At 46.3% G+C, this 22,951-nt stretch overlaps 1 protein-coding gene and 1 pseudogene across 1 annotated transcript in view; one reads left to right on the forward strand and one right to left on the reverse strand.

Moving 5' to 3' along the window:
- Positions 1 to 5,863: 5,863 nt before the first annotated feature.
- LOC144176042 (A disintegrin and metalloproteinase with thrombospondin motifs like) overlaps positions 5,864 to 22,951 on the reverse strand; it is a 184,601-nt gene continuing 167,513 nt past the window's right edge. Inside the window, exon 13 of the mRNA XM_077705163.1 lies at positions 5,864 to 5,978. Within this exon, the coding sequence (XP_077561289.1) occupies positions 5,910 to 5,978 (69 nt within the window). The 3' untranslated portion in view covers positions 5,864 to 5,909. The remainder of the gene's footprint in view (positions 5,979 to 22,951) is intronic.
- LOC144173747 (uncharacterized) lies at positions 19,844 to 21,231 on the forward strand (annotated as a pseudogene).

The raw sequence follows: 22,951 nt of genomic DNA on the forward strand, positions 1-22,951 counted from the left end.
ACGAAATGCAATTGCTAGACGTGAGCTATTGTGGAAACTCGGGGGACGCTTACTGCACGAGCGCAATACATGAAATAGTCACCTAAGCTGCTTGAAATACTAAAACTAAATAAAAGTGTAAACTGGTTATACATTATATACTTAATATTTTCCGTTGTCGCCAGCGGCCCTCTGTCGCCTAGTCGTCTGGTGCGCTAGGTATGTCACCGCAAGTGTTTTGCCAGTCACAAGTTCGAATCGCCGCAGGTACATGCTTTTTTTTATGAGTTAACTTTTTCGTTTTTCGCCGATGTTTTCTATACTGAGTTCACCTTTTTTTTTGGGCCGCAACGTTCATTGCTCCACGAACTAGTCCACAGAACTCGCGCAGGCTGGCACTGCCGCACTAGCGAGTTCTCGTTGGCGTGCTGTTGCCATAAGCACCGACTGCTTGCGGGCAGTGGTAACAGGCCAGAATCAACAGACCCTTGGCCTGGTGCGAACACGCTTTTTACGATACAGGCATGAGCGAGGCAAGCTCCAAATATGGGGGGAAAGCGCATGCATTTGAGCGTCTGCGGGGACGCGGAGGGCGTTCATGCACTGCGTAGGCCTCAGATAGTGAATGCTGCGATTCCAAGCCGTCCTGGGAGGCTTATCTTATGCATTTTACAGCCGACAACATGGCAGAAGCGCGGTACTACGATAACTGGGATATTGAGAATGCCCACATTCAACGACGCCATCGAATGTCAAACATGTTGTTTTACAGACCGAAACCGAAACTTGTTTGATTGCTAACCTTGGGCATCGTCCAATCACGGCGCCCCCTCCTCCCAACGTCACAGCTTAGTTTGTGCGGCCGCCGCAAACCGCGCATGGTAGTTTTTCTTCTTTCGCGCTTTGTAAAATAATTACCGATTTGTCAACCGGATAAACGATGAAAAGTGTGCTAATTTGAGCCAGTCTACACAGTGCAAGCAAAAACGGGAGCTTGACAAATTCACTTCAGTGTCCCTTTAATACCTATGGTCAACTGTATATGTTTAATTTTGTTACGCAGCCATCTTTGTTTAAATCTAAAAAAGAAACTCTTTGGATCTGTTGTAAGTTGCTGTAGGGTAATCTCTCGTTGTATCTGTTGTTTTGATCCCTGCAATTGTTGTAAGTTGCGTTGTAAAGAGTGCGTAAGTAGCTTTCTATATTACTGTATAATGGTGTTATACAGATATTTTTGTAATTTCGCTATTTTTCATGCAGCCCTCGCTTTGTGTATTATCATGTTTTGTTTCTGTTGTGCCGTGGCCTCGCAACGGTCTCCTGGGCCCAGTCAAGCTGTTCCTTTTCAGCCTTTACCCCTGGCGACCATCCAGACAATCTTTAGCTGGAAAATTAAAGATGAATTGAAAAAAAAAGATGAATTGAATTGAGTACGAATACTCGTGAGGACAAATGAGTTTGAGTATAAGTGAGTACGATTTCAAATGAGTATGGGATGAGTGAGTATGAGTGATTTTGAGAACAGGAGAGTTTTTGAGTCTGAGGTTGATTGAGTACAGCGTCAATTAAAAAATTGTGATTGAGTTTGAGTGAGTTCTTTCTGCTTTGCAAACCTATGGTCGTAGTAGGCAGTATAATTTGGTTTTGTCTTAGGCTGTGAGTTAGCAGTAGTGTAGGTGGAAGGTAAAGCGAGAGAGTACGTAGTGAAGGAGTTGGAAACGCTCGAAAATGCTATTACGACGCCTGGTGATTCTCCGTAGGATGTCAAGGTTTTGGAGTATATTGGGTTGGGGTTAAGCTAGAGTTCAAGCTAGAGTCGGCTTCCCTGTTCTAACCCCCGTTAGCCAGAACAGTCTGAGTACGCAGAAGAAGGACACTGGAGGGGCAAACTGGCGGCATAGATGAAAACCTTTATAAGGCGTTCTACAAGGAATTGTTCATGAGATGTGCAAGAGAAGTAGCTAGAATTTGTGTGGGGTGAATTGAAGGCCTAAATGAGAGGTAGTTGTTTGGCTAATGTCTTTGCCTTGTTGAAGAGTGTGGTCAATGAGAGCGTCGTTCCCCGATATTACTTTATGATATCGTCTTCATTCGATTCGATTCGATGGTGGTTTAGTTAACACAAAAAAACATACAATGGGTATATACAGGCGGAGGTCGCGAAGTCAACGAGTGCAGGGGGACCTCCTCCTGTAGGGGGAGATTTGTGATGCAGCACAATGTGGGGAACAAGGGGATTATGCCAAGATAAAGAAGAAAAGAAGATATTATGAACCCTAAGAGGTGCATATGGCATGGTGGGGGAATGGAGAGGTTCGATGGGTCCCGAAAGGCGGCTGTGCCCTCACGAAGAAAGGAAATGTAGGAGCAGGCGCATGCCCAAAGTCCCATGAAGTTTATAGAGTTCATAATGGCTACGTGAGCGACGTTGTCGAATGCTTTGTCGAGATCAAGTGCTTGGATGGCTGACATGCCGCTTTGGAGGGGTTTTTCTATGATGCCATAGTAGGCACTGAGGTGCGTATCCTCTACGGACAACCGGGGACAAATACGAGTGAGTGTGTGGGAGAAGGTGACGGCCTTCGACGTAGGTGGTGAACACTGTGTTGATATGCTCGAGTAGTTTTGCAAGACTCAGTTATATCTGTCAGAGGTGATCCAATTCAGCAGCTTTATGTGGTTTCGCAAATAATTGAATGTGAGCATGTGTCCAGGCTGATGAGAGGGATGTAAGGAAGTCGATTGTTGGGTCTGTGAGTTGTCAGAAGATGTTATTGCTGTGCTTGAACTCGGTGACAGTAAAGTCCTGTTCGAGGTATACGTTCGAAGAGAGGGAGTAATTGGGAAGGGAAGTGTGGGAAGAAAAAGAGAGAAAAACATTTATTTGGGAAGAGTGACTGAGATTTGGCTACGGGCGATTCCTCCGCCCAAGGCACGGGCCTCTTCCGCTCCCCTCAGGCTTGAAGAACCAAGTCCCTGACAAACCCCAGGGCCGGTGCTGGTCTGAGCTGCCTCCCATAGATCAAGAGTGTTTGTGGTGTTGGGCGCTGAGGGCCATATGGTGGGGCAGCCCCAGGTTGCGTGGAACAAGTTCGCTGGATTTGCGCACTTATTGCATTTCTTTTCGTATGTTTGGAACATTTGGACTAGCCTTATTTTGATAGGGAAAGTGTTTGCAACTGTCGAAGTACCTGAACTTCCATGGCCTTCAGAATTTGGTCAGGCATGGGGAGGCAGGCTGGAGCTTCTCTTTGGATCATTAGCGTTCGTACGTTCGTAAGTGGTTGGAAGGAGGTGGGACTGTGTGCTGGGTGGTTAGCAGCTCTGTCCGCTTCTTCGTTTCCTTCCAAAGATTCGTTCCCCGGAGTCCATATGATGCGATGGGGGCAGCTGGCTTTTTTCGGCTCCACTATTTTGAGCCGCTTGTGAATTCGGCCGTCTATAATGTTCTGCATCCGAATGAACACGGATAGAATCTTGTCATGAAGCCGAGCGGACGTGCCTGGATAATTGTTCATCAGCGAGTGCAGTTGAATGCTTGTGATAGCCTTGGAGGACGTAGGTTCTGGGAAGTTGCAGAGGAGGGTTCAGGTAGTTTTGTTTAAGAGGCCTGCGTGCATGTCATCACAGATGGGATACCTGCAAGTATAAGCGAGCATGGCGGCAAGCGCATGCAGAGTAACTTGTAGAGGAGCACGTTTTTGTTCAAGTGCCTTTGCCTTCGGGAGCACCAGCGCTTTTCGATGCTGGTTTGAAGGGGAACGGTATACGACGTTGACGCTGCGAATACTCGTGCGGTTCCGTGGGTTAGAATGTCGTGACGGCTGCAATGACACCCGGTATGGAAGTAGAGCATAGACTGACGACTTCGGGAACGCATTACCTGCATGTAGTCGACGTGAAAAACGTAATCTTTGCCTTATAGTTGAATAAGCTATCCTGTCCCCCCCTCCCAAAGGAAGAATTTCGCGCAAATGTGCCAAGGTATGTGGTTATTGACGTCTTTTTTCTTGACTATCCCTTGGCTTATCTGACACCAAAAGTGCTCAGTACAGATCCCTTGACACCGGATATCATGCCTCCTTTGTTTATGTGTGTTGTTGTTTCTTTTTTCCCCTTTTCTTTGTATACGGATATACCCAAGCTTTCACTTAAAACTGCCTCTCTCTCGATGTCTCCGTTTAATACCACCACCACTACCAAAATTCAAAGATCAACCTTTCCGCTGCCTCTTTGTGCCAAGCATTCAGCCACTTGCATATCAAATCACCCTTTCCGTGATTTGCCTTGTGTCTTATTCACCTGCGCTATTTGATGCCCCTATCACGGCCCCATTGTATACACAAGCCTGTTTCTCATTGTATTGCAGTCTCGGTCGAACATAGCAGTGTGAAGTCAGAGTGTATTTTACTCTGACGAAGGGAAGTTCTTGCTGACGGTAAGTAAACTACATTATTAAAGTGCATATTTTGTGGGGAATTAGTCGTCTCCAATCTTTCCCATCTTATCTGGACGTGCTCTGCCTTTTCACAAGGACGATTGGAACTTTTAAGACTACACTCCCTCCCGTGTGATGAACACGACCACATTCATCAAATGCGCGCTAATCCCTTTTTATTTGAGACAGTTGTAAAATTCTCCCTCCAGAATGGTCTCTGTAAAGCAGTTTGATTCGTGATTGACTAATCCCTGTATGGGTCAGTGATTCTGTGACAAGTGCGAACTGACTTCCTAATGTGACAAGAAGAACAAATTTGTATTTGAAGACTTTTATTTTGATACCTTTTCTCCTTTTCCCACTCTCCCCCATCCCCTTCAAGGTCTTATGACCTCCTCCAATAAACAGCCAATCAATCGATCAATCTATTATGCAATTATTTTCACGTGCGCGCGCGCACACACGCACACGCACGCGTACGCGCACGCAGACACACACACACACACACACGCACGCACACACACGCACGCGCGCACACACACACACACATGCACACACACACACGCACGCACGCGCGCACACACACACGCACACACGCACACACACACACGCACGCACGCACGCACACACACACACACACGCACGCCCGCCCGCCCGCCCGCCCGCCCGCCAATCTACACAAGCACATGCGCGCATGCACACGCACGCACTTATATATACGTAAGTGCATGCAAGGAATCGTGTGGTGGAGTTACATGCTTGGAAGCGGGCAGGCCTCACACCGTAACGGCCGGAGAACAGACCCAATGAAAGTTTGTAGAAAATATTAAAATTAAAATGTGGTGAACATTAACAGCGAAGCTGTTAAGCAAATCGTAATTATTCCTGTCCCCAGTCAATATCAAGAAAATGTTGGGCGCGCGTGAGTGCGTGCTTCGCGGCGACTGTCCGGCAGTTAAAAAAACAAGAAAATACCGAGCGCTTGTGAGTGCGTTCCTCGCGGCGACCACCCAGCGTCCCCGGCGCACATTTGTCAAGCCCTTAGTTGTATTCGCCAAGACTCAAAAAAGAAAGCCCAGCATTGGCTGTAACCTCGGCAACACTCGCTCCGAACGAGAAACGCCCTAGCGTCCGCCGTAATCATTTGAACACGTACTCGGAACGACAAATACATGCAAGAGCGTCCGCCCCTCGAAAGTGTTGTCCAACCATTATCACTTCCAAAAAAAACAAGATGAAGGAAGCTCAGACATATAGCAACAATAATGGACTAAATGTAATTGCTGTAGCAGCAAAGGAGGAAATAAGCTGTAATCGTGGACTTTTACCATCGCGATGATCGTGAAGGGTAGAGCTTCTCTACCTTCAAGTCTTAGGCGCTGGTGAGAGCTTCCTTACATTGTTTTTTGTTGGAGCTTTCAAGCAGTGGAATATTTTTGCAAATGAGGCATTAGAGTTAGACGTCTACGAGAAGATGCGATAAATGTACCATTTATTGAGTAACCGGCTCCACGGGATATTTTGGTAGCTTTTTTCTGCAGTCCCCGTTGATACAAACTTTCTGCGGAGAGGAACAACAGGAAGTATTACATTAGGTAAACAAAATGCAAATAAAGTTTGCAATTAGCAATTCATAACTGGGTTAGTTTCATTGTTGGTCTGCCAGTTCTTAAGGTCGCAAATAATCTCTACTGTGCTCATGAAGCTTACGAAACCCTATGAGGAAGCTAGCTAAAGTCAGTGCCACCTGGTGCGACCCTGACAAGACGTTGGGGGAGATTACTAACCATTTTCTTAAATAAATAAGCTGTCGTGAAATCACTTTATTTATTTATTTATTAGTAATAGCCTCAGGGCTATTACAATCATAATCATAAGGGTTACAAGGGTTACATAAGGGTTACATAAGGGTTACAATCATAAGTAAAAAGAAAAAAAAAGCAGCGAAAGAAATACATATCAAACAAACATCTTATACAAAATTAGGCAAAACAGCAATAAAAGAAACGCAGCAAGCAAGCATAACTGCACACAACAAAGCATAGATTACACAATGTTGACTATGGCATTTTTGAAAAGCGTGTGATTTACAATGGTGGGTGTAGGAGAGGAAATGCGATTCATTCTAATGACGTACGGGGAATAAACGACTGGAAAAAGCGGTCATTCGGCTTGATGCTGTACCGCCTTTGCGAGCATGATCAAGGCAAGAAGAAACGTACATGGAGGCAAAATGAGCTCTTCATGCAGATGTTGGTGATAAAATATTTTGTGGAACAACGAAAGTCGGGAAATTGTACGTCGAACTGCTGGGAATTGAAGGTTAAGGGTAGATTTCATTGTTGTTACGCTGGCGGTTTGGTTATAGTTAGACAGGATGAAACGTGCAGAATTTTTCTGTACCAATTCCAGTGAGTTTATGAGATTGTTAAAATAAAGATCCCAAATAGGTGAGGTGTTTTCTAATTTAGACCGAATAAGTATTTTGTACTACAGTAGCCTTAGCAAAATTACGCCAGAGGTAACCCAGCATGCGATTTCCATTGCTAATAATATGTTCAATGTGAACGTTCCAGGTGAGGTTGCTTGTGATATTAACAGCGAGATATTTAAAAGAAACAGAGTCTAGGGCGATGCTATCAAGGTAGTAAAGAGGTAATGTGTTATTTTTTCTGGATACACGCATAAATTTACACTTGCTAACATTGACTTCCATACGCCACTTTAAGCACCAAGCCGTTATAGAATTTAGGCCAGTTTAAAGGGTGGTAAGGTCATCGTCACAGATTATTCCTCGGAACACTACGCAATCGTCAGCAAATAAATTCATATTAGATGAGACGACCGACGTAAATCGTTAATATATATTAGGAAAAGCAGAGGGCCGAGAACAGAACCTTGTGGCACACCGGATTGAACGAAGGTATTATTAGAATTTTGGTTGTTAATCGACAGAAACTGCGAGCGAATAGTTAGAATAATCTCAAGCCATGCAAGAAGTTTTGGTTCAAGGTTAAGCTGACGTAACTTGTGTAGTAGTAGTTTATGGCACACCTTGTCAAATGCTTTCGAAAAGTCTAGATATATGCAATCAACAGATGATGATCCATCAAGTATGGCATGAAGCTTATGCGTGAAAGATACCAACTGTGTTTCACATGAGTAACGTTTGCGAAAACGATGCGGTGATCGCGTAAAAAATGAATTTGATTTTAAGTAATTAACAAGGTGTGAAAAAAAAAACATGTTCGAGTATTTTACAAGGGATGCTAGTAAGTGAAATGGGTCGGTAATTAAGCGGCGAATTTTTGTTTCCTGATGTATGAAGCGGAATCACCCTCCCCACGGTCCAGTCGGCAGGCAAGCAACCCTCGTGAAGTGATTGCTGCAAAATCTTTGTTAAAATGTCGGATGAATGGGTGCAAGTGCTCTGCAAGAATTTAGGGATGATGTCGTCACAACCAGGACCGGAAGAAACTTTGAGTGATCTAATTACTTAAGCAACTCCACTTGGTTCAATAATTATTGGAAACATATCAATGCAGTTAAATGTTCGAGGGGTGGCAAGCAAACGTTTTCGGAAAAAGAAAAATTACGCACAAAGTCCTAGCGCACTCCTCCGGAGGAATTGCAGCACCATCAGTGTCGGTTAGATGAACGATATTGTTATCACGAGGATTGATGGTGCGCCACAATTTTTTAGTGTCATAACTAGCATAGTTATGACACTAAATGGTACAAAAAAGTTCTCTTAGGCTGACCTTAGCGCCGCAACATAGTTATCATTCGCCAGTTTGTAAGCCGCCCAACGCGCATCATTCCTCCCGGAAACTAAACTTCACGCATATCAAGCTCTGAAAAGGCCTTCACTAGAGTATGCGTTAACCATCTGGCATCCACATACCGCAATATTATCTGATATGCTAGAATCGGTGCAACATAAAGCAGCTCGGTTTATCACCTGCTGTTATTCTCGCCACCAAAGTGTAACATTTCTTAAGGATTCTCTGAACCTTCCATTGTTTTGCTGATCGGTACGGGCGTTTTTTCTTGTTAGATAAGCGTTTTAGGTTACTTGTATACCATGGAGCATTACGGCTCGAAGAGATAGAGTGAACAGGATATTTCTCCGTGAGCTCGCTAACTTTTCTAGTAAACATGTTCCAGTTATTTTCCCCAGTTCGATTATCAAAATTGTCTAAAAAGTGTCAAAAAATTTATTTATTTATTTAAATACCTTAAGAGCCCAGAAGGCAATAGATAAGGGGGAATATACACAGGAGGTTACTAAAGCATCAGTAAAACAACATGTCAGGGAGTAATACTAGTAATCAAACTGACCAATAGCACAAGCAACATTGATAATAACACAGTAAGTAATAAACACAGTAAGCAGCCCGCCATAACAAGAAACATATTTCAAGAAATAGCATTAAACATTCTCAACGCATGCGTTACACAATAAATGTCAATGGTGGATACAAATTATTGTCAACTTCCAAGTAAGTAAGTACTGAAGATTGGAAAAGGGAAGGTTCAGTAATGGCGACGATGTTTGAGGGCAGCGCGTTCCCCTCGTTTATGGATAACAGCAGGGGTGAAAATTGAGATTTCTTAGTGCGTGAGTGTATGGGATTGACCTTATGTGCATGATCTACGCGATCAGAAACGTAGGGTGCCGAGTGAATGAATGATCGGGAAAATGACGAGTCACTATGATATACACTATGGAAAAAATGAGACTGAAGCAACGTTACGCAATTCCTCGTTGTTCCACACGGTACGGGAAAAGAACACGTCGTTATTATGCGCCAGCTATATTTAACACTTTGCCATCTCACTTTTTCGCGCATGCTTCGAAATATAAACTGAAAAAGGCTTTACGGTGCATGCGTTAGATCTTTCCAGAGATTTTGTGAATACCGCATGGTTATCTGTTCTGGTTTGGTACTCTGTGTATATATACTTTTTTTAACGCTTGTCGCCTGCCAGGCTCTGCCAGACAAGCACGTTGCGGCTTAGGTAGGCCTGATTATGTACATCACTTTTGTTTGACTAATAATAATAATTATTATTATTATTGTTATTATTATTATTATTACTTAATCTATAATATTGGGTTATTTCCTGGAAGGTATCAATCGGCGTTGGACTGTGCCCCTCCTCTGGGGCCCGGTTACTGAGAGAGCAGGCTACTGAGAGAGCATGGGCTGTGTCGTTTCCCGGGAGATCGGAGTGGGCAGGGGTACACACGTTTCTGACCGTGTGAGAGGGAGGGGTTTTGCTCAGGAGGTGCAGTGCTGTTGAAGAAACTGCACCAGCCGCGTAAGTTTCACCCGTAATCATTATAGTAGCGTAAATGAAGATAACTGTTCGAACGAAATATTGAAAAAACTAAAAAAAGATAACAAAAATATGAAATAATTCGGGAAAAGGGCCAATTATGTAACGCCCTGCAGTTCAACAATAATGCAGATTTTGGGAAAGTTCCACCTAAAGCCGTTATAATAACGTAAACTGAGATAATTGGTGGGACGCAGTTTCAAAAAACTAAAACATAAGAACAACACAAAAAAATACGGAAATTGGCTAGACATGTAACGCATGCCATTTCCACAATAATGAAGGTTTCGCGAAACTTTCGCCTAGCGGAACAGCGAAACAGCGTTATTTAGGGAAACAGTCATAAAGAAATGGAGGAGGAAAAACAATGAAAAAGTCAGTTGCACTTCTTGCTAGGCATTGAGGCTCAACAGCCGGGAGCTTTTACAGAAGAAATAAGATAGGTTTCCTCTTCTTACACGCACGCCCGTCAGAATATAAGTGCGCGTCATAACATCCAGCGTGCTAGCCAGTCATTCTTTCTTTCGCCTGTTACCGCAAACGAAGTTCGTGCCACACTTTCTTCTCTAAAAATACAAGTGCTGGCCTGGATAGGATTTCTGTACGTCATTTAAAATTGGTTGCTCATCTCATTTCCGGCACGCTCAGTAACATAATCAACCTTATCTTCAAAACAAGTCTTTTTCCTTCCTCCCTAAAAAAAGCAAAGGTTATACCCGTCTTTAAAAAAGGCAACCGGCCGTTAATTTCCAATTATCGCCCAATCCCTATTCTTCCCACCATTAGCAAATTAATTGAGCAGTTATTTGCTAAGCGCCTTAACAGCTATTTATGAAAATTCAATCTTCTGAGTGATTAGCAGTTTGGTTTCCGATCGGGGCGTTCTTATAACCTAGCCCTACTTTCCTTAACAGACTATATAAAAAAATCAATCGACACCGGGAATTTTCTGGGTAATTTTTTAGATTTCAATAAAGCAGTCGATACGATTAACCCCGCTGTTTTGTTCCAGAAATTAGAAGCATATGGGGTAACAGGGCCACCTCTAACATTATAAAAAGTTATTTGCTCAACAGGTAGTACACAGTATATGTGGCTGACCCCGTCTCTGAAACCAAAAAATTTAACCAAGGTGTACCCCAGGGTTCCATTTTGGGTTCGCTGCTCTTTATTTTGTATATTAATGACCTTCCAAATTTACCTTCAACATTGTATTGTTGAAAATAAAATTTGATTTGATTTGATTTCATTTGACTTCACTCCTTTCATTGTGTCCTATATGCCGATGATACCACAATATCCTTATGCGATAAATCTATAACTTCTCTCCCCTCCAATTTGAATACTGTGCTCAATAACGTCGTTAACTGGTGTAGCGACAACTACTTAGTTTTAAGCCACAAAAAACTAAATTCATGATTTTCAGGACTTCCAAGAGGCAGACCAGCATCCTCCTTGCCATTATCCTCGGATCTCACACCATTTTTCCGTCCGAACATTCACCATTTCTCGGCATCGAACTCGACCGTAGCCTTACGTTTTGTTTTCATTTTCCACAACTTAAGCAGAAAACTGCATTTGGCATCCGGGCATTATTGAAGGCACGGCCGTTTTTTTCTCATCATGCACTGCTATCATTGTATTTCCCTTCATTCATAGTCATATCAATTATGGCATTGCTTCCTGGGGTAATGCATATTCTTCCCACAGTCCAATACGTCCCGAATCAATCCATTCGCATTATTACACGTAATTCATATCGTTGTTCAGCTGCACATCTTTTGCGCGAGAACAATACATTACCAGTGAATCAATTATTTAACTATAACTTAGGCATATTTTTTTACAAGTTACATCACTGCTACGTTTCATACGATGCCATCGATCTTGTTCACTTAAGGAAAGGAAATTTCACAAGGTTTGCAGCCAATAACAACTTTTTATTACCTACTCTGCATACTAATTACGGCAAGAAAACTTCTTGCTTTGCAGTAATTTCATTGTGGAATGGCCTCTCTCTCAACATAAAGTCTTCATCATCCATAACCATCTTTAAAAAATGCCACAAAGAGTTTTGCTGTCATTAACATAGGAAATGCACCTATATTTTATGGTTGTCTGTAATAGTGTTTGTTCTTGTATGACTTTATTTTGTAATGTTGTAGTTCATGTTCGTTTCCTGTTGTTTATTTGTCTCTGCTTAATTCAGTGTTTGCTGATTCTCAAACTTGTGTCTCTTGATATTTGGATTTCTTTTTCTTGACTAGGTATGGTCAGGTATATTTGTTTTGTTTGGCTGCCTTATATATTTCCATTGTGCATTTCTCATCGAGGGTCCCGTTACAGTCGTCAGACTCTGGGACCCTCGCCTATATAATAATTTGCTTGTATGTTTCCGTACAACATAAAATGAATTTGAATTTGAAAAAAAAATTGAATTTGATTAAAAACAAGTTGGATGTCATTGACATCGAGAGGTACAGGGGTGCAAGTGCGCGCACGCGCAGAGCGATTCTGGTTGGGTGAAACGCCAACCAAACGTTCCCTGAGTGACGAAAAGGGGTATGCGCAAAAGGAGATTAAAGCTATACAATACAATAACGCAACTTCTAGGGACTCCGAAGCCGTGGAGCGCCAGTTTTTTTAACATTATAAGGAACTGATGGGAAGTGAAAAGCAAGGCAGCAAAGATTACGAGGAAACTTTCCTGCCCTCAATGCTAACGTTAACTGATGCTGGTAGAGCAAGCATGGAGGCGCCGATCAGTTTGAAGGAGATAAAAAAAAGCCATCGACGAATTAACCACAGGGAAGTCGCCAGGACTAGATGGGTAGGGGACCGTGTTTTACAAGTTCTTCAAAGAAGACATAGCAGTAATTTTGTACAGGGTAATATTGGAAGCGTATGCATAAAAAATACCGCGTTCGTTCCTGAAAGGTAACATTGTGTTATTTCCTAAGACCTATAATCCTGAAAAGCTGTTGGCGGCAGAGTCGTATCGGCCAATGAGCTCAACGAATGTGGATTACAATATTTTCATGAAGGTTTTGGCTAATTTGTTTCGCTCGGTGAAGAGTGGTGGACTGGGACTGCAACATTTGTTTATCCAAATAATAGTTTCTAGGTTTATGTTTCTCAGAGAGGAGAGAGATTGCTTTCTACGTACTGTGGTACAAGTCCGGCTTCGTGATTTTATTCCTGGCTATGCAGTTTCAACTTCGGAAATCCGCTGTGTACGTGTGCGTGGTTTTTTGCGCGAAGTCGTGGATGCTTTTAGGATTTTGAGGGTTAGGTTTTCCTCGGAGTATCTGAGTAGTGTACCACGGAAGCGTTTGTACAAAGATATGATTGATGTGGATATACCTGTTTCGATTTACCGTGAGTTGTTTGAAGCAGGTTCAGGAAAAGATGTTCTAAAAAGAGTGAAACGAATGCTAGTACCTCCATCAGTTAAATCTTTCTTCTTCAACCTTCATAGCGGCACGTTACTAGTAAAACCCTGGCTGAATGAAAAAAATGGGCTGTATGTACACCCATGGACACTTAACTGCCGCTTATGTAAAAAGATTGAAACAATGAGCCCATCTTTATGGACTGTTGGGACGCGGTGTTCCACTGGAACATCCTCAAATAAACCCTGAAAGAAGACGTACCATTAACGCCTTATGGCATTCGCTTTTTGCCCGTAAGCACGGATGGAGGCGTGCCCTATGATATGTTCATAACACTTATTCTAATTTCTATGTGGAAAACTCGCATGGCAGGTCAAAATGCGGAAGAGGATGCTCGCACAGTGCGAGAGTTTTAAGTGGCGTGGGAATGATTTGTCGATGTTTGCACGATGTTTTCACGATGTAGACGAGCGAGTCTATGTGGTTTCATGCGCAAAGTTGTATGGGCGTTCAAATTATTGAGAGTGTGCTTTTCGATACAGTACTTGAGCGATGTAACACGTAAAAAGTTGTATAAGGACCTCATTGATGTTATGTTACCCATTTCCTTATACAGGTCTATGTATGCAGTGGGAAGGGAAGGTGACGTGCTTAAGTGGGTAAAGAGAATGCCCGTGCGCGCCTGTTACAAGTGTCTTTTGTATGCTCCACAGTGGCACGCTTCCTGTAACGCCATGGCTCCAAGAAAAAGGACTAGACATACCTTGGAAGATTAAATGTCGCATATGCTTAAAGCCGGAAACTATTCACCGCATTTTTCTTGACTGCTCAGACGCGAAATTTCACTGGGACATCCTGCAGCGTACTGTTAAAAAGGACCTGCCCATAAACCCTTTCGGAATCCGTTTCCTGTCTGCAGGGGATACAGGAGGCGCGCCATTCGACATGTTTATGTTGATCAGCATGCACAGCTTGTGGCACACAAGGATGGCTGACAGGCATGCCCATCCCAATGCGCGGTCCACCAGAGACTATTTTATTGAGAGTATGGTCAACATACGTGAGGTATACACAGCGCTGAGCGAACCACCTGATTGGTTACCAATGCTAGATGACCTTGTTCAGCTGAAGAGATTTTAAACTTGTATTATCGCAAAGGTGGCGAATGTATCAAATGAACTGCAACACGGATGGTAGGCGGGCCAGTTGGTACATATTTGTGAGATAAACAGCGCGAAAGAACGGGACAACCGAGGAGTAGACTAACACAGCGCTGACTAATAACTGAAGTTTTATTATCGCTGGACAGCAATAAATAGGAAAAAGGAGGGTGACACCTGACGCTAAACTTAACAAAACATTTTTACAAACAAAAACAAAATGCCACGGAATCGGCACAGATAAAGCAGCCCAGCACAAACAGTCCACCACATATCGGAGGCTCCTCCGCACGTGGATTCTGCAAGCTATCTAAATAACTGATTTCTTTCTCCGTAAGGGCGATGGGGGGTGTGCTGACACAATCTTGCTCCAGCTTCTGAATTTCCCATGCCTCTCGTATCACTCGCCTCATTCTGTCAGGATAGCGAGCCATCACGTGGCACTGCTGAAATGCAGGCTGGCATGCAGGCAGGTGTGCGCACTTGGGCACATGCGCGGCAAGCGTGCTTCCCGAGGAGTTGCGTACATCGCACGCCTGCTCTCGTAGGCGATCGTTGAGGCAGCGCCCCGTCTGCCCCACGTACGAGCTTCGACACGCCAACGGTATTTCGTAGAGCATATCTTCCTCACAGTGGACAGCCGGCTTTGTGTGCCTCTTTTTACACTTGTTTTTAGGTGGGCCTTCGCAATTTACTTTTCGACACACGCTGCTTAATTTGTTTCGGGCCGAAACACAAGGTCTACACCCGCTCGCCCTACTATTTTCTTCAGCAGGTGGCTTACGCCATAAATGTAGGGACTGACCGCTACCTTTTTCTTCTCTGATGGAGGATCCCGTTGAAGTTTTGGCTTTCTCAGGTCTTTTAGCAGCTTGTGTCCTACGCTACGGAGAAGTGAACCAGGAAAGCCAGCCATACGTAGACGGCGTGTTTAAACGTCAAGGCTGCCCTGCACGCGATGACGGCCGCGCCAGCTGCGCTCGCCATTTTGCCGCGCTCCTTCGATATTTACTACATCGCCGGCGGTAAGCTGTCAAGCCACCGCCGCAGCTTTTGCTACGCTCGCTGCTGGTTTGCTCGTTATCTCCCGTTTGCAACGGCTGTTATCTGGGACGCTGTTTTTTGAACTCGTCGGCGGCACTGCCACCTGGCTAGCTGCCGGCAGCCATCGCTGCTGATATAGCTCACGTCATTGATGGCTCCGCCGGAACACTCAGTGCTCCCAAACAATGTGCCACTGCCCGAGACTATGGACCTGCAGACTCCAGACAACCTGACTGCCTCGTTCCCGCCGCTGACTTCAATAAAGAATCATGCCGCCGCTGCCGTGCCTTCAAGGGTGCTGCTGCAGCCGGACACCAACCCATTCGCCCCACTCCGGGAGCTTGAGGAACAGAACGGCACTGAAGGCAAGCCTGACAATGCTTCCCATCAAGTTAGCATTATTTCTACCGACCGGAACGGAGAAAAACGCGCGCGAGGCTCGCTCTTGCCGACACCCGTGCGACAGTGCTCATACATGCACAGGGATTACCCTCATGCGAGAAGCACACCTCACATGCCCCCTGGTTCCGTTCGCTGCCAGGACGGGGTGGATGGTTGGATACCAGTAAGCTATCGACGTAAACAGCAAAACCCTGCGATGGTCGCGACGACTCCGAGCCCAGGTGCTCCACGCAAATATCAACACACCGTCATCCTGCGGCCTAAGCAACCGTGTGGCGTCATGGATGAGCAGTTCATACGATTATACTGAATTATAACGCACCACATTTCGGCTCACCTCAATCTCTCTGGGGAAGACCGAATGCCGAAGTTCATGGTTCGCTATTTAGGCCATAGCAACCAGCTCGCTGTCGACGCGGCGGATCCCGAGGTGCTCGACGCCCTTCTCGCGATAGCGTCTCTGCCAGTAAGCGGAAAGGACGTGCGCTTTCAAGCGTACGAGGCCGTTGGTCGAAACCAAATCACAGGCATTATTAGAAACGCTGAGGACATGACTTCTGAGGAAGCAATAAACTCATTGCACTGTCGCAAGTGCAAAATCCTGCAGGCACGCCCACTTGGTGACAAAGGGACTGTCATGGTCACATTTGAAGGTAAGAGCTTACCATATAAGGTCGGCCTGGGGTCATTTACCATCCGCGTTTTTCCGTACCGGGCGCGAGTGGCTGTCTGTGATATATGTCACAAAATTGGCCATTACAAGGAGCAGTGCCCCAATACTTTGGCAGCACGATGCCCTAAATGCGGTCTGCGGCAACACGAAGAGGGCACACAATGTCCGGGCACAGAACCGAAGTGCTGCAGCTGTGGTGGTTCACACTTGGCCACAGCCACAAAATACCCAAAAAGCCGACAACTAAACCAGAAAATTGAACAAAAACGCAAGCCGGCTTCCGAAAGGCAACGCAGAAAAAGGCAGACGCAGGGGCGCCAGCGCCGCAATCCCGAGGCCGAACAAGGTCTTTCCAGGCCTATGCTCAAGGCAACACGCCAGAGTTTCTACACCGGGCCAACGGTACGCCCAGTGAACATTCTGAGGACAGCGAGAGAATAACCTTCGCGGATGTAGCTAAACAGGCGAACGCGCGCTTATTAATCGGTTCTAGCAACGGCGCACCGCGTCCATCATGCTCAACACTAGCTCCCTTCGCGCGGCAACCTGCCCCGCGTGGAGGGGCGATGCTTTCTGGAAGGAACTCAGCTCATTCAACAGCGCTCCCGCCTCCCGGTGACCACCCACATTCGCACGCCACTACGACACTCCAGGATCTCGAACAGCGTCTTGAAAACCGTATGGCGGAAGTAGAGAAATTAATCGATGCAAAGGTTCACCAGCTCATTACCCGGGCCATAGAGAAATGCGTCCACACCATCATGGAGCGTATCACACTTTCCTGCATGCTCCCTTTTGGCACAACTCCTCCGACAAAAGTAGGAGCACATGTGATGCGTACGCCTTGGGCACCATCAAACTCCATTGCTCCTTACGCAACAACGCCCCACCATGGCTAGCTTTTCAAAAGCATCGCAATGGACAACTGTCTTCCAGCAAAATTGCCGCTCCCTTCGTAGCAAAAGGGCTGACATGACTACCCTGTTCATCAGCAAGCAAGAACACAGTCCACTGGTCATTGCCATTCAAGAAATCAACGGCCCTGTGCTGAAAATAGTGGGCTATGACGGCTACGCCCCGTCAGAAGACCTAGCTACAGCCACGAAGACGGCACTGCACGTGCGACGGTACGCAACCGTGGTGCAGCAGTACTCTTAGCGTTGTTGGTTGCCGGTTAGAAGTCTCATCAGAGCGTACAATCCTCGTCTTCTGCGTGTACATTGTTCCCGAAAACACACGAAAAAGAGCAATAAGGTGCCCGTTGATCTCAGTTTCATCACCCACTTGAAGAAGCTGTATCCACAGGACACCATATTGCTGTGCGGGGACTTCAACTGTCAGCACGTCGCCTGGGGAGACAACAAATGCAATCCGCGCGGCAGGCACATCATGCAAGATGCCTCGAAGTACGGGCTTACACTTCCAAATACGCCCCAAACACACACAAGATTGGGAGAGACAGTTCACCAAGCAGACACGTCACCAGATCTCACCTGGAGCACCCGCCCACAGCTGTTTCAGTGGGAGGTGCTGGACGATTGCATGGGAAGCGACCACTTTCTGATAGTCATACGTTTTCGTACAAGCCCCACCAATACAAAGACTAAGTCAGACGCCACTACACGACTAAGCCATATCATTAAGCAGATCTGTTGGGGAAGTTGGTGCATTATGATTCAAAATATGAGACGATGCCTCAATAAATGTTAGTTGCAAGTGAGCGCTTGTCCCGTCGTCCTTCCTTACCGTCGTTGTCCAAGTCGCGCTCTATTTTTTTAATCATAAGCCATATCACACACTCGGACAAATACCGCGAGTTATTACGGCAGCAGCCTCCAGCCAATAACATTGACCATCTGGTATCACAGCTATGCGCAGCAAAGCGGAAAGCCACCAAAAACCTACGGGTTCCGTCTGACCATCCAGAACCTGATAGATATCTGCTCACCTTATGAAATAGAAGGCTCCGGATTCTCGCTCAATACTGGCGGTCCGGCCGCGCTGCGCGCCACAAAGCACGGTTGCACAAAATACAGCGTTCCAGTGAAGAGTACACGACTACGCTGGCGTCAGACCGCTGGATGGGAATTTGTGAATCTATGAATGGGCAGACTCACACGTCCAAGGTATGGGCCATACTGCGCTCTCTCCTCGGTCAGCGCAAAACCTACAACGGCGCGGCTCGCGTGGCCCTGCGGGAAGGCATTAGCGTCAGGAGCTCGCCGAACAGGCCGCTCAAGTGTTTTTCCATCAGACGTGTCGCCCTACAGACACCACGTACCAGATGGATGCAAGTTCTGAAGACAGCGAGCCATTTAATAGTCCCTTCACCATGCTCGATCTGGAGCACACCATGCAGCATGCTAACGCACGTAATAGTCCAGGAGCCGATGGAATGGTCGTTGCTCATCTACGCAACATGCCCTACGAGTACAAGCACGCTCTTCTCGCCGAGTTCAACCGTGTTTGGGAAACAGGGGTACTGCCCTCCGCATGGAAGTTTTCTGTGGTCAAACCCATTCCTAAGCCTGATAATCCACCGCATACCTTATCAAACCTCCGTCGGATCTCTTTAACTTCATGTGTTTGTAAAGTAATGGAGAGCATGGTCAACACACGCTTGCTGTGGTACCTTGAAGATCGCGACCTTTCGGCTCCTACGATGTACGGATTCCGCCCTGTGCTATCAACACAAGATGTGCTCCTCCGCCTAAAAGAGGATGTTCTCGAATCTAACTCAGTGCACTCACGAGCTCTTGTTGGAGTGGGCATACGCAAGGCATTTGATGGCGTTCCACACACTACCATCATTACCAAAGTACGTGCCATTGGTATCAGAGGGAAAATGTACAACTTCATAGCGGGCTTTCTAAAAGGGCGAAGCTACCAAGTCGAAATTGGCCAAGACGCCAGTGCTGTACGAATCAACCAGGCAGGCGTTCCGCAAGGCTCGGTGATATCACTGGCCCTGTTTAATATAGCTATGCATCAGCTGCCAAGACGCCTTGCGGACGTACCGGGCCTGAAACACGTGGTGTATGCTGACGATGTCACTTTGTGGACGCATCAAGAATCCATCGGTGAGCAGGAGGATGTCTTACAAAGAGCCCTCAACATTATTCACGACTACGCGACGGAAACAGGTTTACACACCGCCCCAGACAAAACAGAGTTCGTCGTCATTCATGGTGGCCGACGCACCCCTGTCAAACAGGAAGACAAACGGTCTTTTAAACTTTACATCGGTGATCGACCCATAACTCGGAAATCTACTATCCGAATACTCGGTATGCACCTTGACGAGAACTGCACAGCGAGCACTTGGTTCCAACGGGTTACGAGGGCCAGCAAACAAATCCTGCACGCTTTACGCAGAATCTCTAACCGCACTCGTGGAGTAAACGAACGTGAAATGCGACAGTTTGCTCAAGTTTTTCTCGTTTCCCGTATTATGTATGGACTGCCGTATCATCTGGTCAAGCGCACGCAAATGCTCGCGCGCGATCGGCTACTTAACGAGGCCAAACACGTTGTTACTGGCCTTCCAAGGTACACACGCCTCGATGCGCCCAAGAGCTGTAGCAAGCTCAACAGCCCTTCTGAGCTCGTCGACATGCACATCCGCACATAGGAGACAAGGCTTCGCGTGACAAATGCCGGGCGGTACACGCTCATGCTCCTCGGGTATGGCATCCACACATTGCCCACTCTGCCCAACAAAACACCGCCGTGGAAAGTCACTGCACTCACCGATGGCAAGCCACTTCCGCTTAATATGGACCCTACTCACCGAGCGCGGCGCCTTGCCTATGCCAAGAGGCATGCTAAGGCTACGAGCTCCCTCCCCTTGACTGAACGCATTGTATACACGGACGCTGCACTTCCCGACAGCAGCAACACTTGCTATGCCACTGCGTGGTGCGACCAGACAAATGGGTACCAGAACCGACGCCATCATGCATCAACAGAGGCGATGTGCAGCACCCGTGCATAGTTAATGGCCATTCTAGATTATTTGGAGTGGGCCTCGAAACTTCATCTGAAACAGACACCGTTCACCATCGTGTGTACACTGATTCTCAGGCTGCCCATCGAGAATGCGCTAATGTTTTTTACACAGATCATCTGCTGCAGAAGATTCGACACCAGGCGTGCCTACTCCGTGAACGCGGTCACAATGTTACCATCCTCTGGGTCCACGTGCATGGTGGTATCCTCGGGAACGAGAGGGCTCATACATTAGCGCGCGCTCACCTTTACACCGCGCTAGCCAGAGCCTCCGATACTCCTTTTCCCCTCCTAGCTACCCCACGCGAGCTAGCAGATCCGATGTCAGATAAGTATTTGACACAACAACGTGCGGCCTACCTCACAGCAGTTGGCAATCCACTCTTGATACCACCGCTCCACTCGAAGATATTCACACGGCGAGAGTCTGTCCTGTTTCGAAGAATTCAGGCAGGCACACCTCTTACTCCTTTTTTGCTGAACCGTTTCCACAGAGGTGACACACCACCGCCTGCAACTGGCACCTGCTCCACCTGCAACTGCCGCGCTGATCTCGACCACCTGTGTTGGGAGTGCCCCTTCTACATTCCAGCTAGGCTTGCGGCCCTGGTCACCATAAAACGGGGACTCTGGTCTTCTTCTCTCCGAACATGGGCCTGTCCGGATCCCAGGCCTCCGAATCGAGCCACCGAGATCTGGCGAGCACTCCTCCTGTTTCTTCAAGACCCGGCGGCGCCACCACTTCGTGATCGGCTCCTCGACAACCGTAAGATTCAAGCGGACCCCACTTAGCTGCCTCCAATGCGTTCATTAAAAAAAGCGGAAGAAGCCCAACCCTTTCCCTTTTCTATAACACCGTAGTCCTTTCCACCGCAGTGCCCTCAGCACATTATAATGTGGAGTAAACGTGGTTTCATTCATTCATTCACGCGATGATGGCAAGACCTCAACAATGAGTGCTTCAAAGAAGACGTAGCCACTCCTGCCCTGACAAGCTTGGAATGAAGCCTTTTTAGGAGCGCGGGGCATAGCTCCAACAGAGGTGTTCAGCGCTCAAATACAATCTTAGATCTAAGAGCTGAAGTTCGTTATTTGCGGGTGCCTCTTTAGTTAGCATGAAGTCGCTTAAGGTTTCGGCGAAGACCCCCAAAAGGTCATCGACGTCTTGCGCTTGCCCGTTCTTGGACACCTTGCGGAAAATGACAAAATCGTCGACGAAGAGGAAAACCTTTAACGCTGCCCTATCTTTCAGAGCTAAGTCCAGGCTTCTGTCATGCCGCGCAAGCACAAGATCACTCAGGATAGGCGCAATGCATGAACCAATGCAAACCCCCTTAATCTGGAGGTAGAGGCAATCTTCAAACTTGATGAATGTGGAGCGAAGGTGAAAGGATAGCAGCTCAATAAAGCCTTCCGCGCTGATTCCGCATTCATTCTGGAAGCGGATACGCCTAAACTGTCAACACCTTCTTCAACCGCTTAGCAAATGGAGGCGTGCGGCAGCGAATAGTAAAGATCTTTAAGATCTACTGAAAAGGCGCTCACCCCTTGTGGTCCCTCCATTTCCAAGAAAGTGGACACTTCCTGCGCCTTTCTGACTCGAAAGGGGTCGTCAATCGGTAGCACAGCAAGCGACCACTGCCGCGCATGTGGCATAGTGCGCGCACCTGCCTGCATGCCTGCTTGCACTTCAGCAGTGCCGCGTGCTGGCTAGTTATCCTGACAGGATGCGACGAGAGATACCAGAGGCATGGGAAATTCAGAAGCGGGAGCAAAATTGTGTCAGCACACACCCCATCGGCCTTTCGGAGAAAAAATCAGTTATTCAGATAGCTAGCAGAATCCACGTGTGGAGGGGCTCCGATATATGCTGGGCTGTTTGTGCCGGTCTGCTTTAGCTGTGCCGATTACTGTGTTTAGATTGCGTGGCATTTTTTGTTCTTTGTAAAATTTTGTTGTTAAGTATAGCGTCGCGTGTGACCCTCCTTTTTCCTATTTATTGCTGTCCAGCGATAAAAAAACTTCAGTTTTTCGTCAGCGCTGTGTTAGTCTACTCCCCTGTTGTCCCGTTCTTTCACGCTTTAATCTCAGAAATGTTGTAAAATCACTGTAACCTGATTTTTTGTTTGAGACGAATGGTAATAAAAAGAAAAAATTGAGCAGTCGGCTAGAGGTCCGCTTCTTAACGGGAAAGACCCAGGTTCGATTTCGGCCACAGGAGCATTTTGTTTTTGTTTTTCACTTCACCCATTTACTTATTACAGACGCCATGAGTGAGGACCATAAAAATTTGCTTTAAATAATGGTATTGATTTTTTGCGCTTTCATTATCTTGAGAAAAGTTCATGGTTCAATACACACGCGGTGCGACGCAACCCAAAATATCATCTGGTACATAGTTACAACTTCGTAGCATTTAACTAAGTGAAAACTTACGATATTCAACAACATAAAATAACATACTTTATAAAGCGCGCAACATTACAAGAATACGGAAATTCAACACATTTTG

This window comes from Haemaphysalis longicornis, unplaced genomic scaffold (assembly GCF_048455015.1).
Source record: "Haemaphysalis longicornis isolate Haplotype H1 unplaced genomic scaffold, Haemaphysalis longicornis Haplotype H1 scaffold_3, whole genome shotgun sequence".
NCBI lineage: Eukaryota > Metazoa > Arthropoda > Arachnida > Ixodida > Ixodidae > Haemaphysalis > Haemaphysalis longicornis.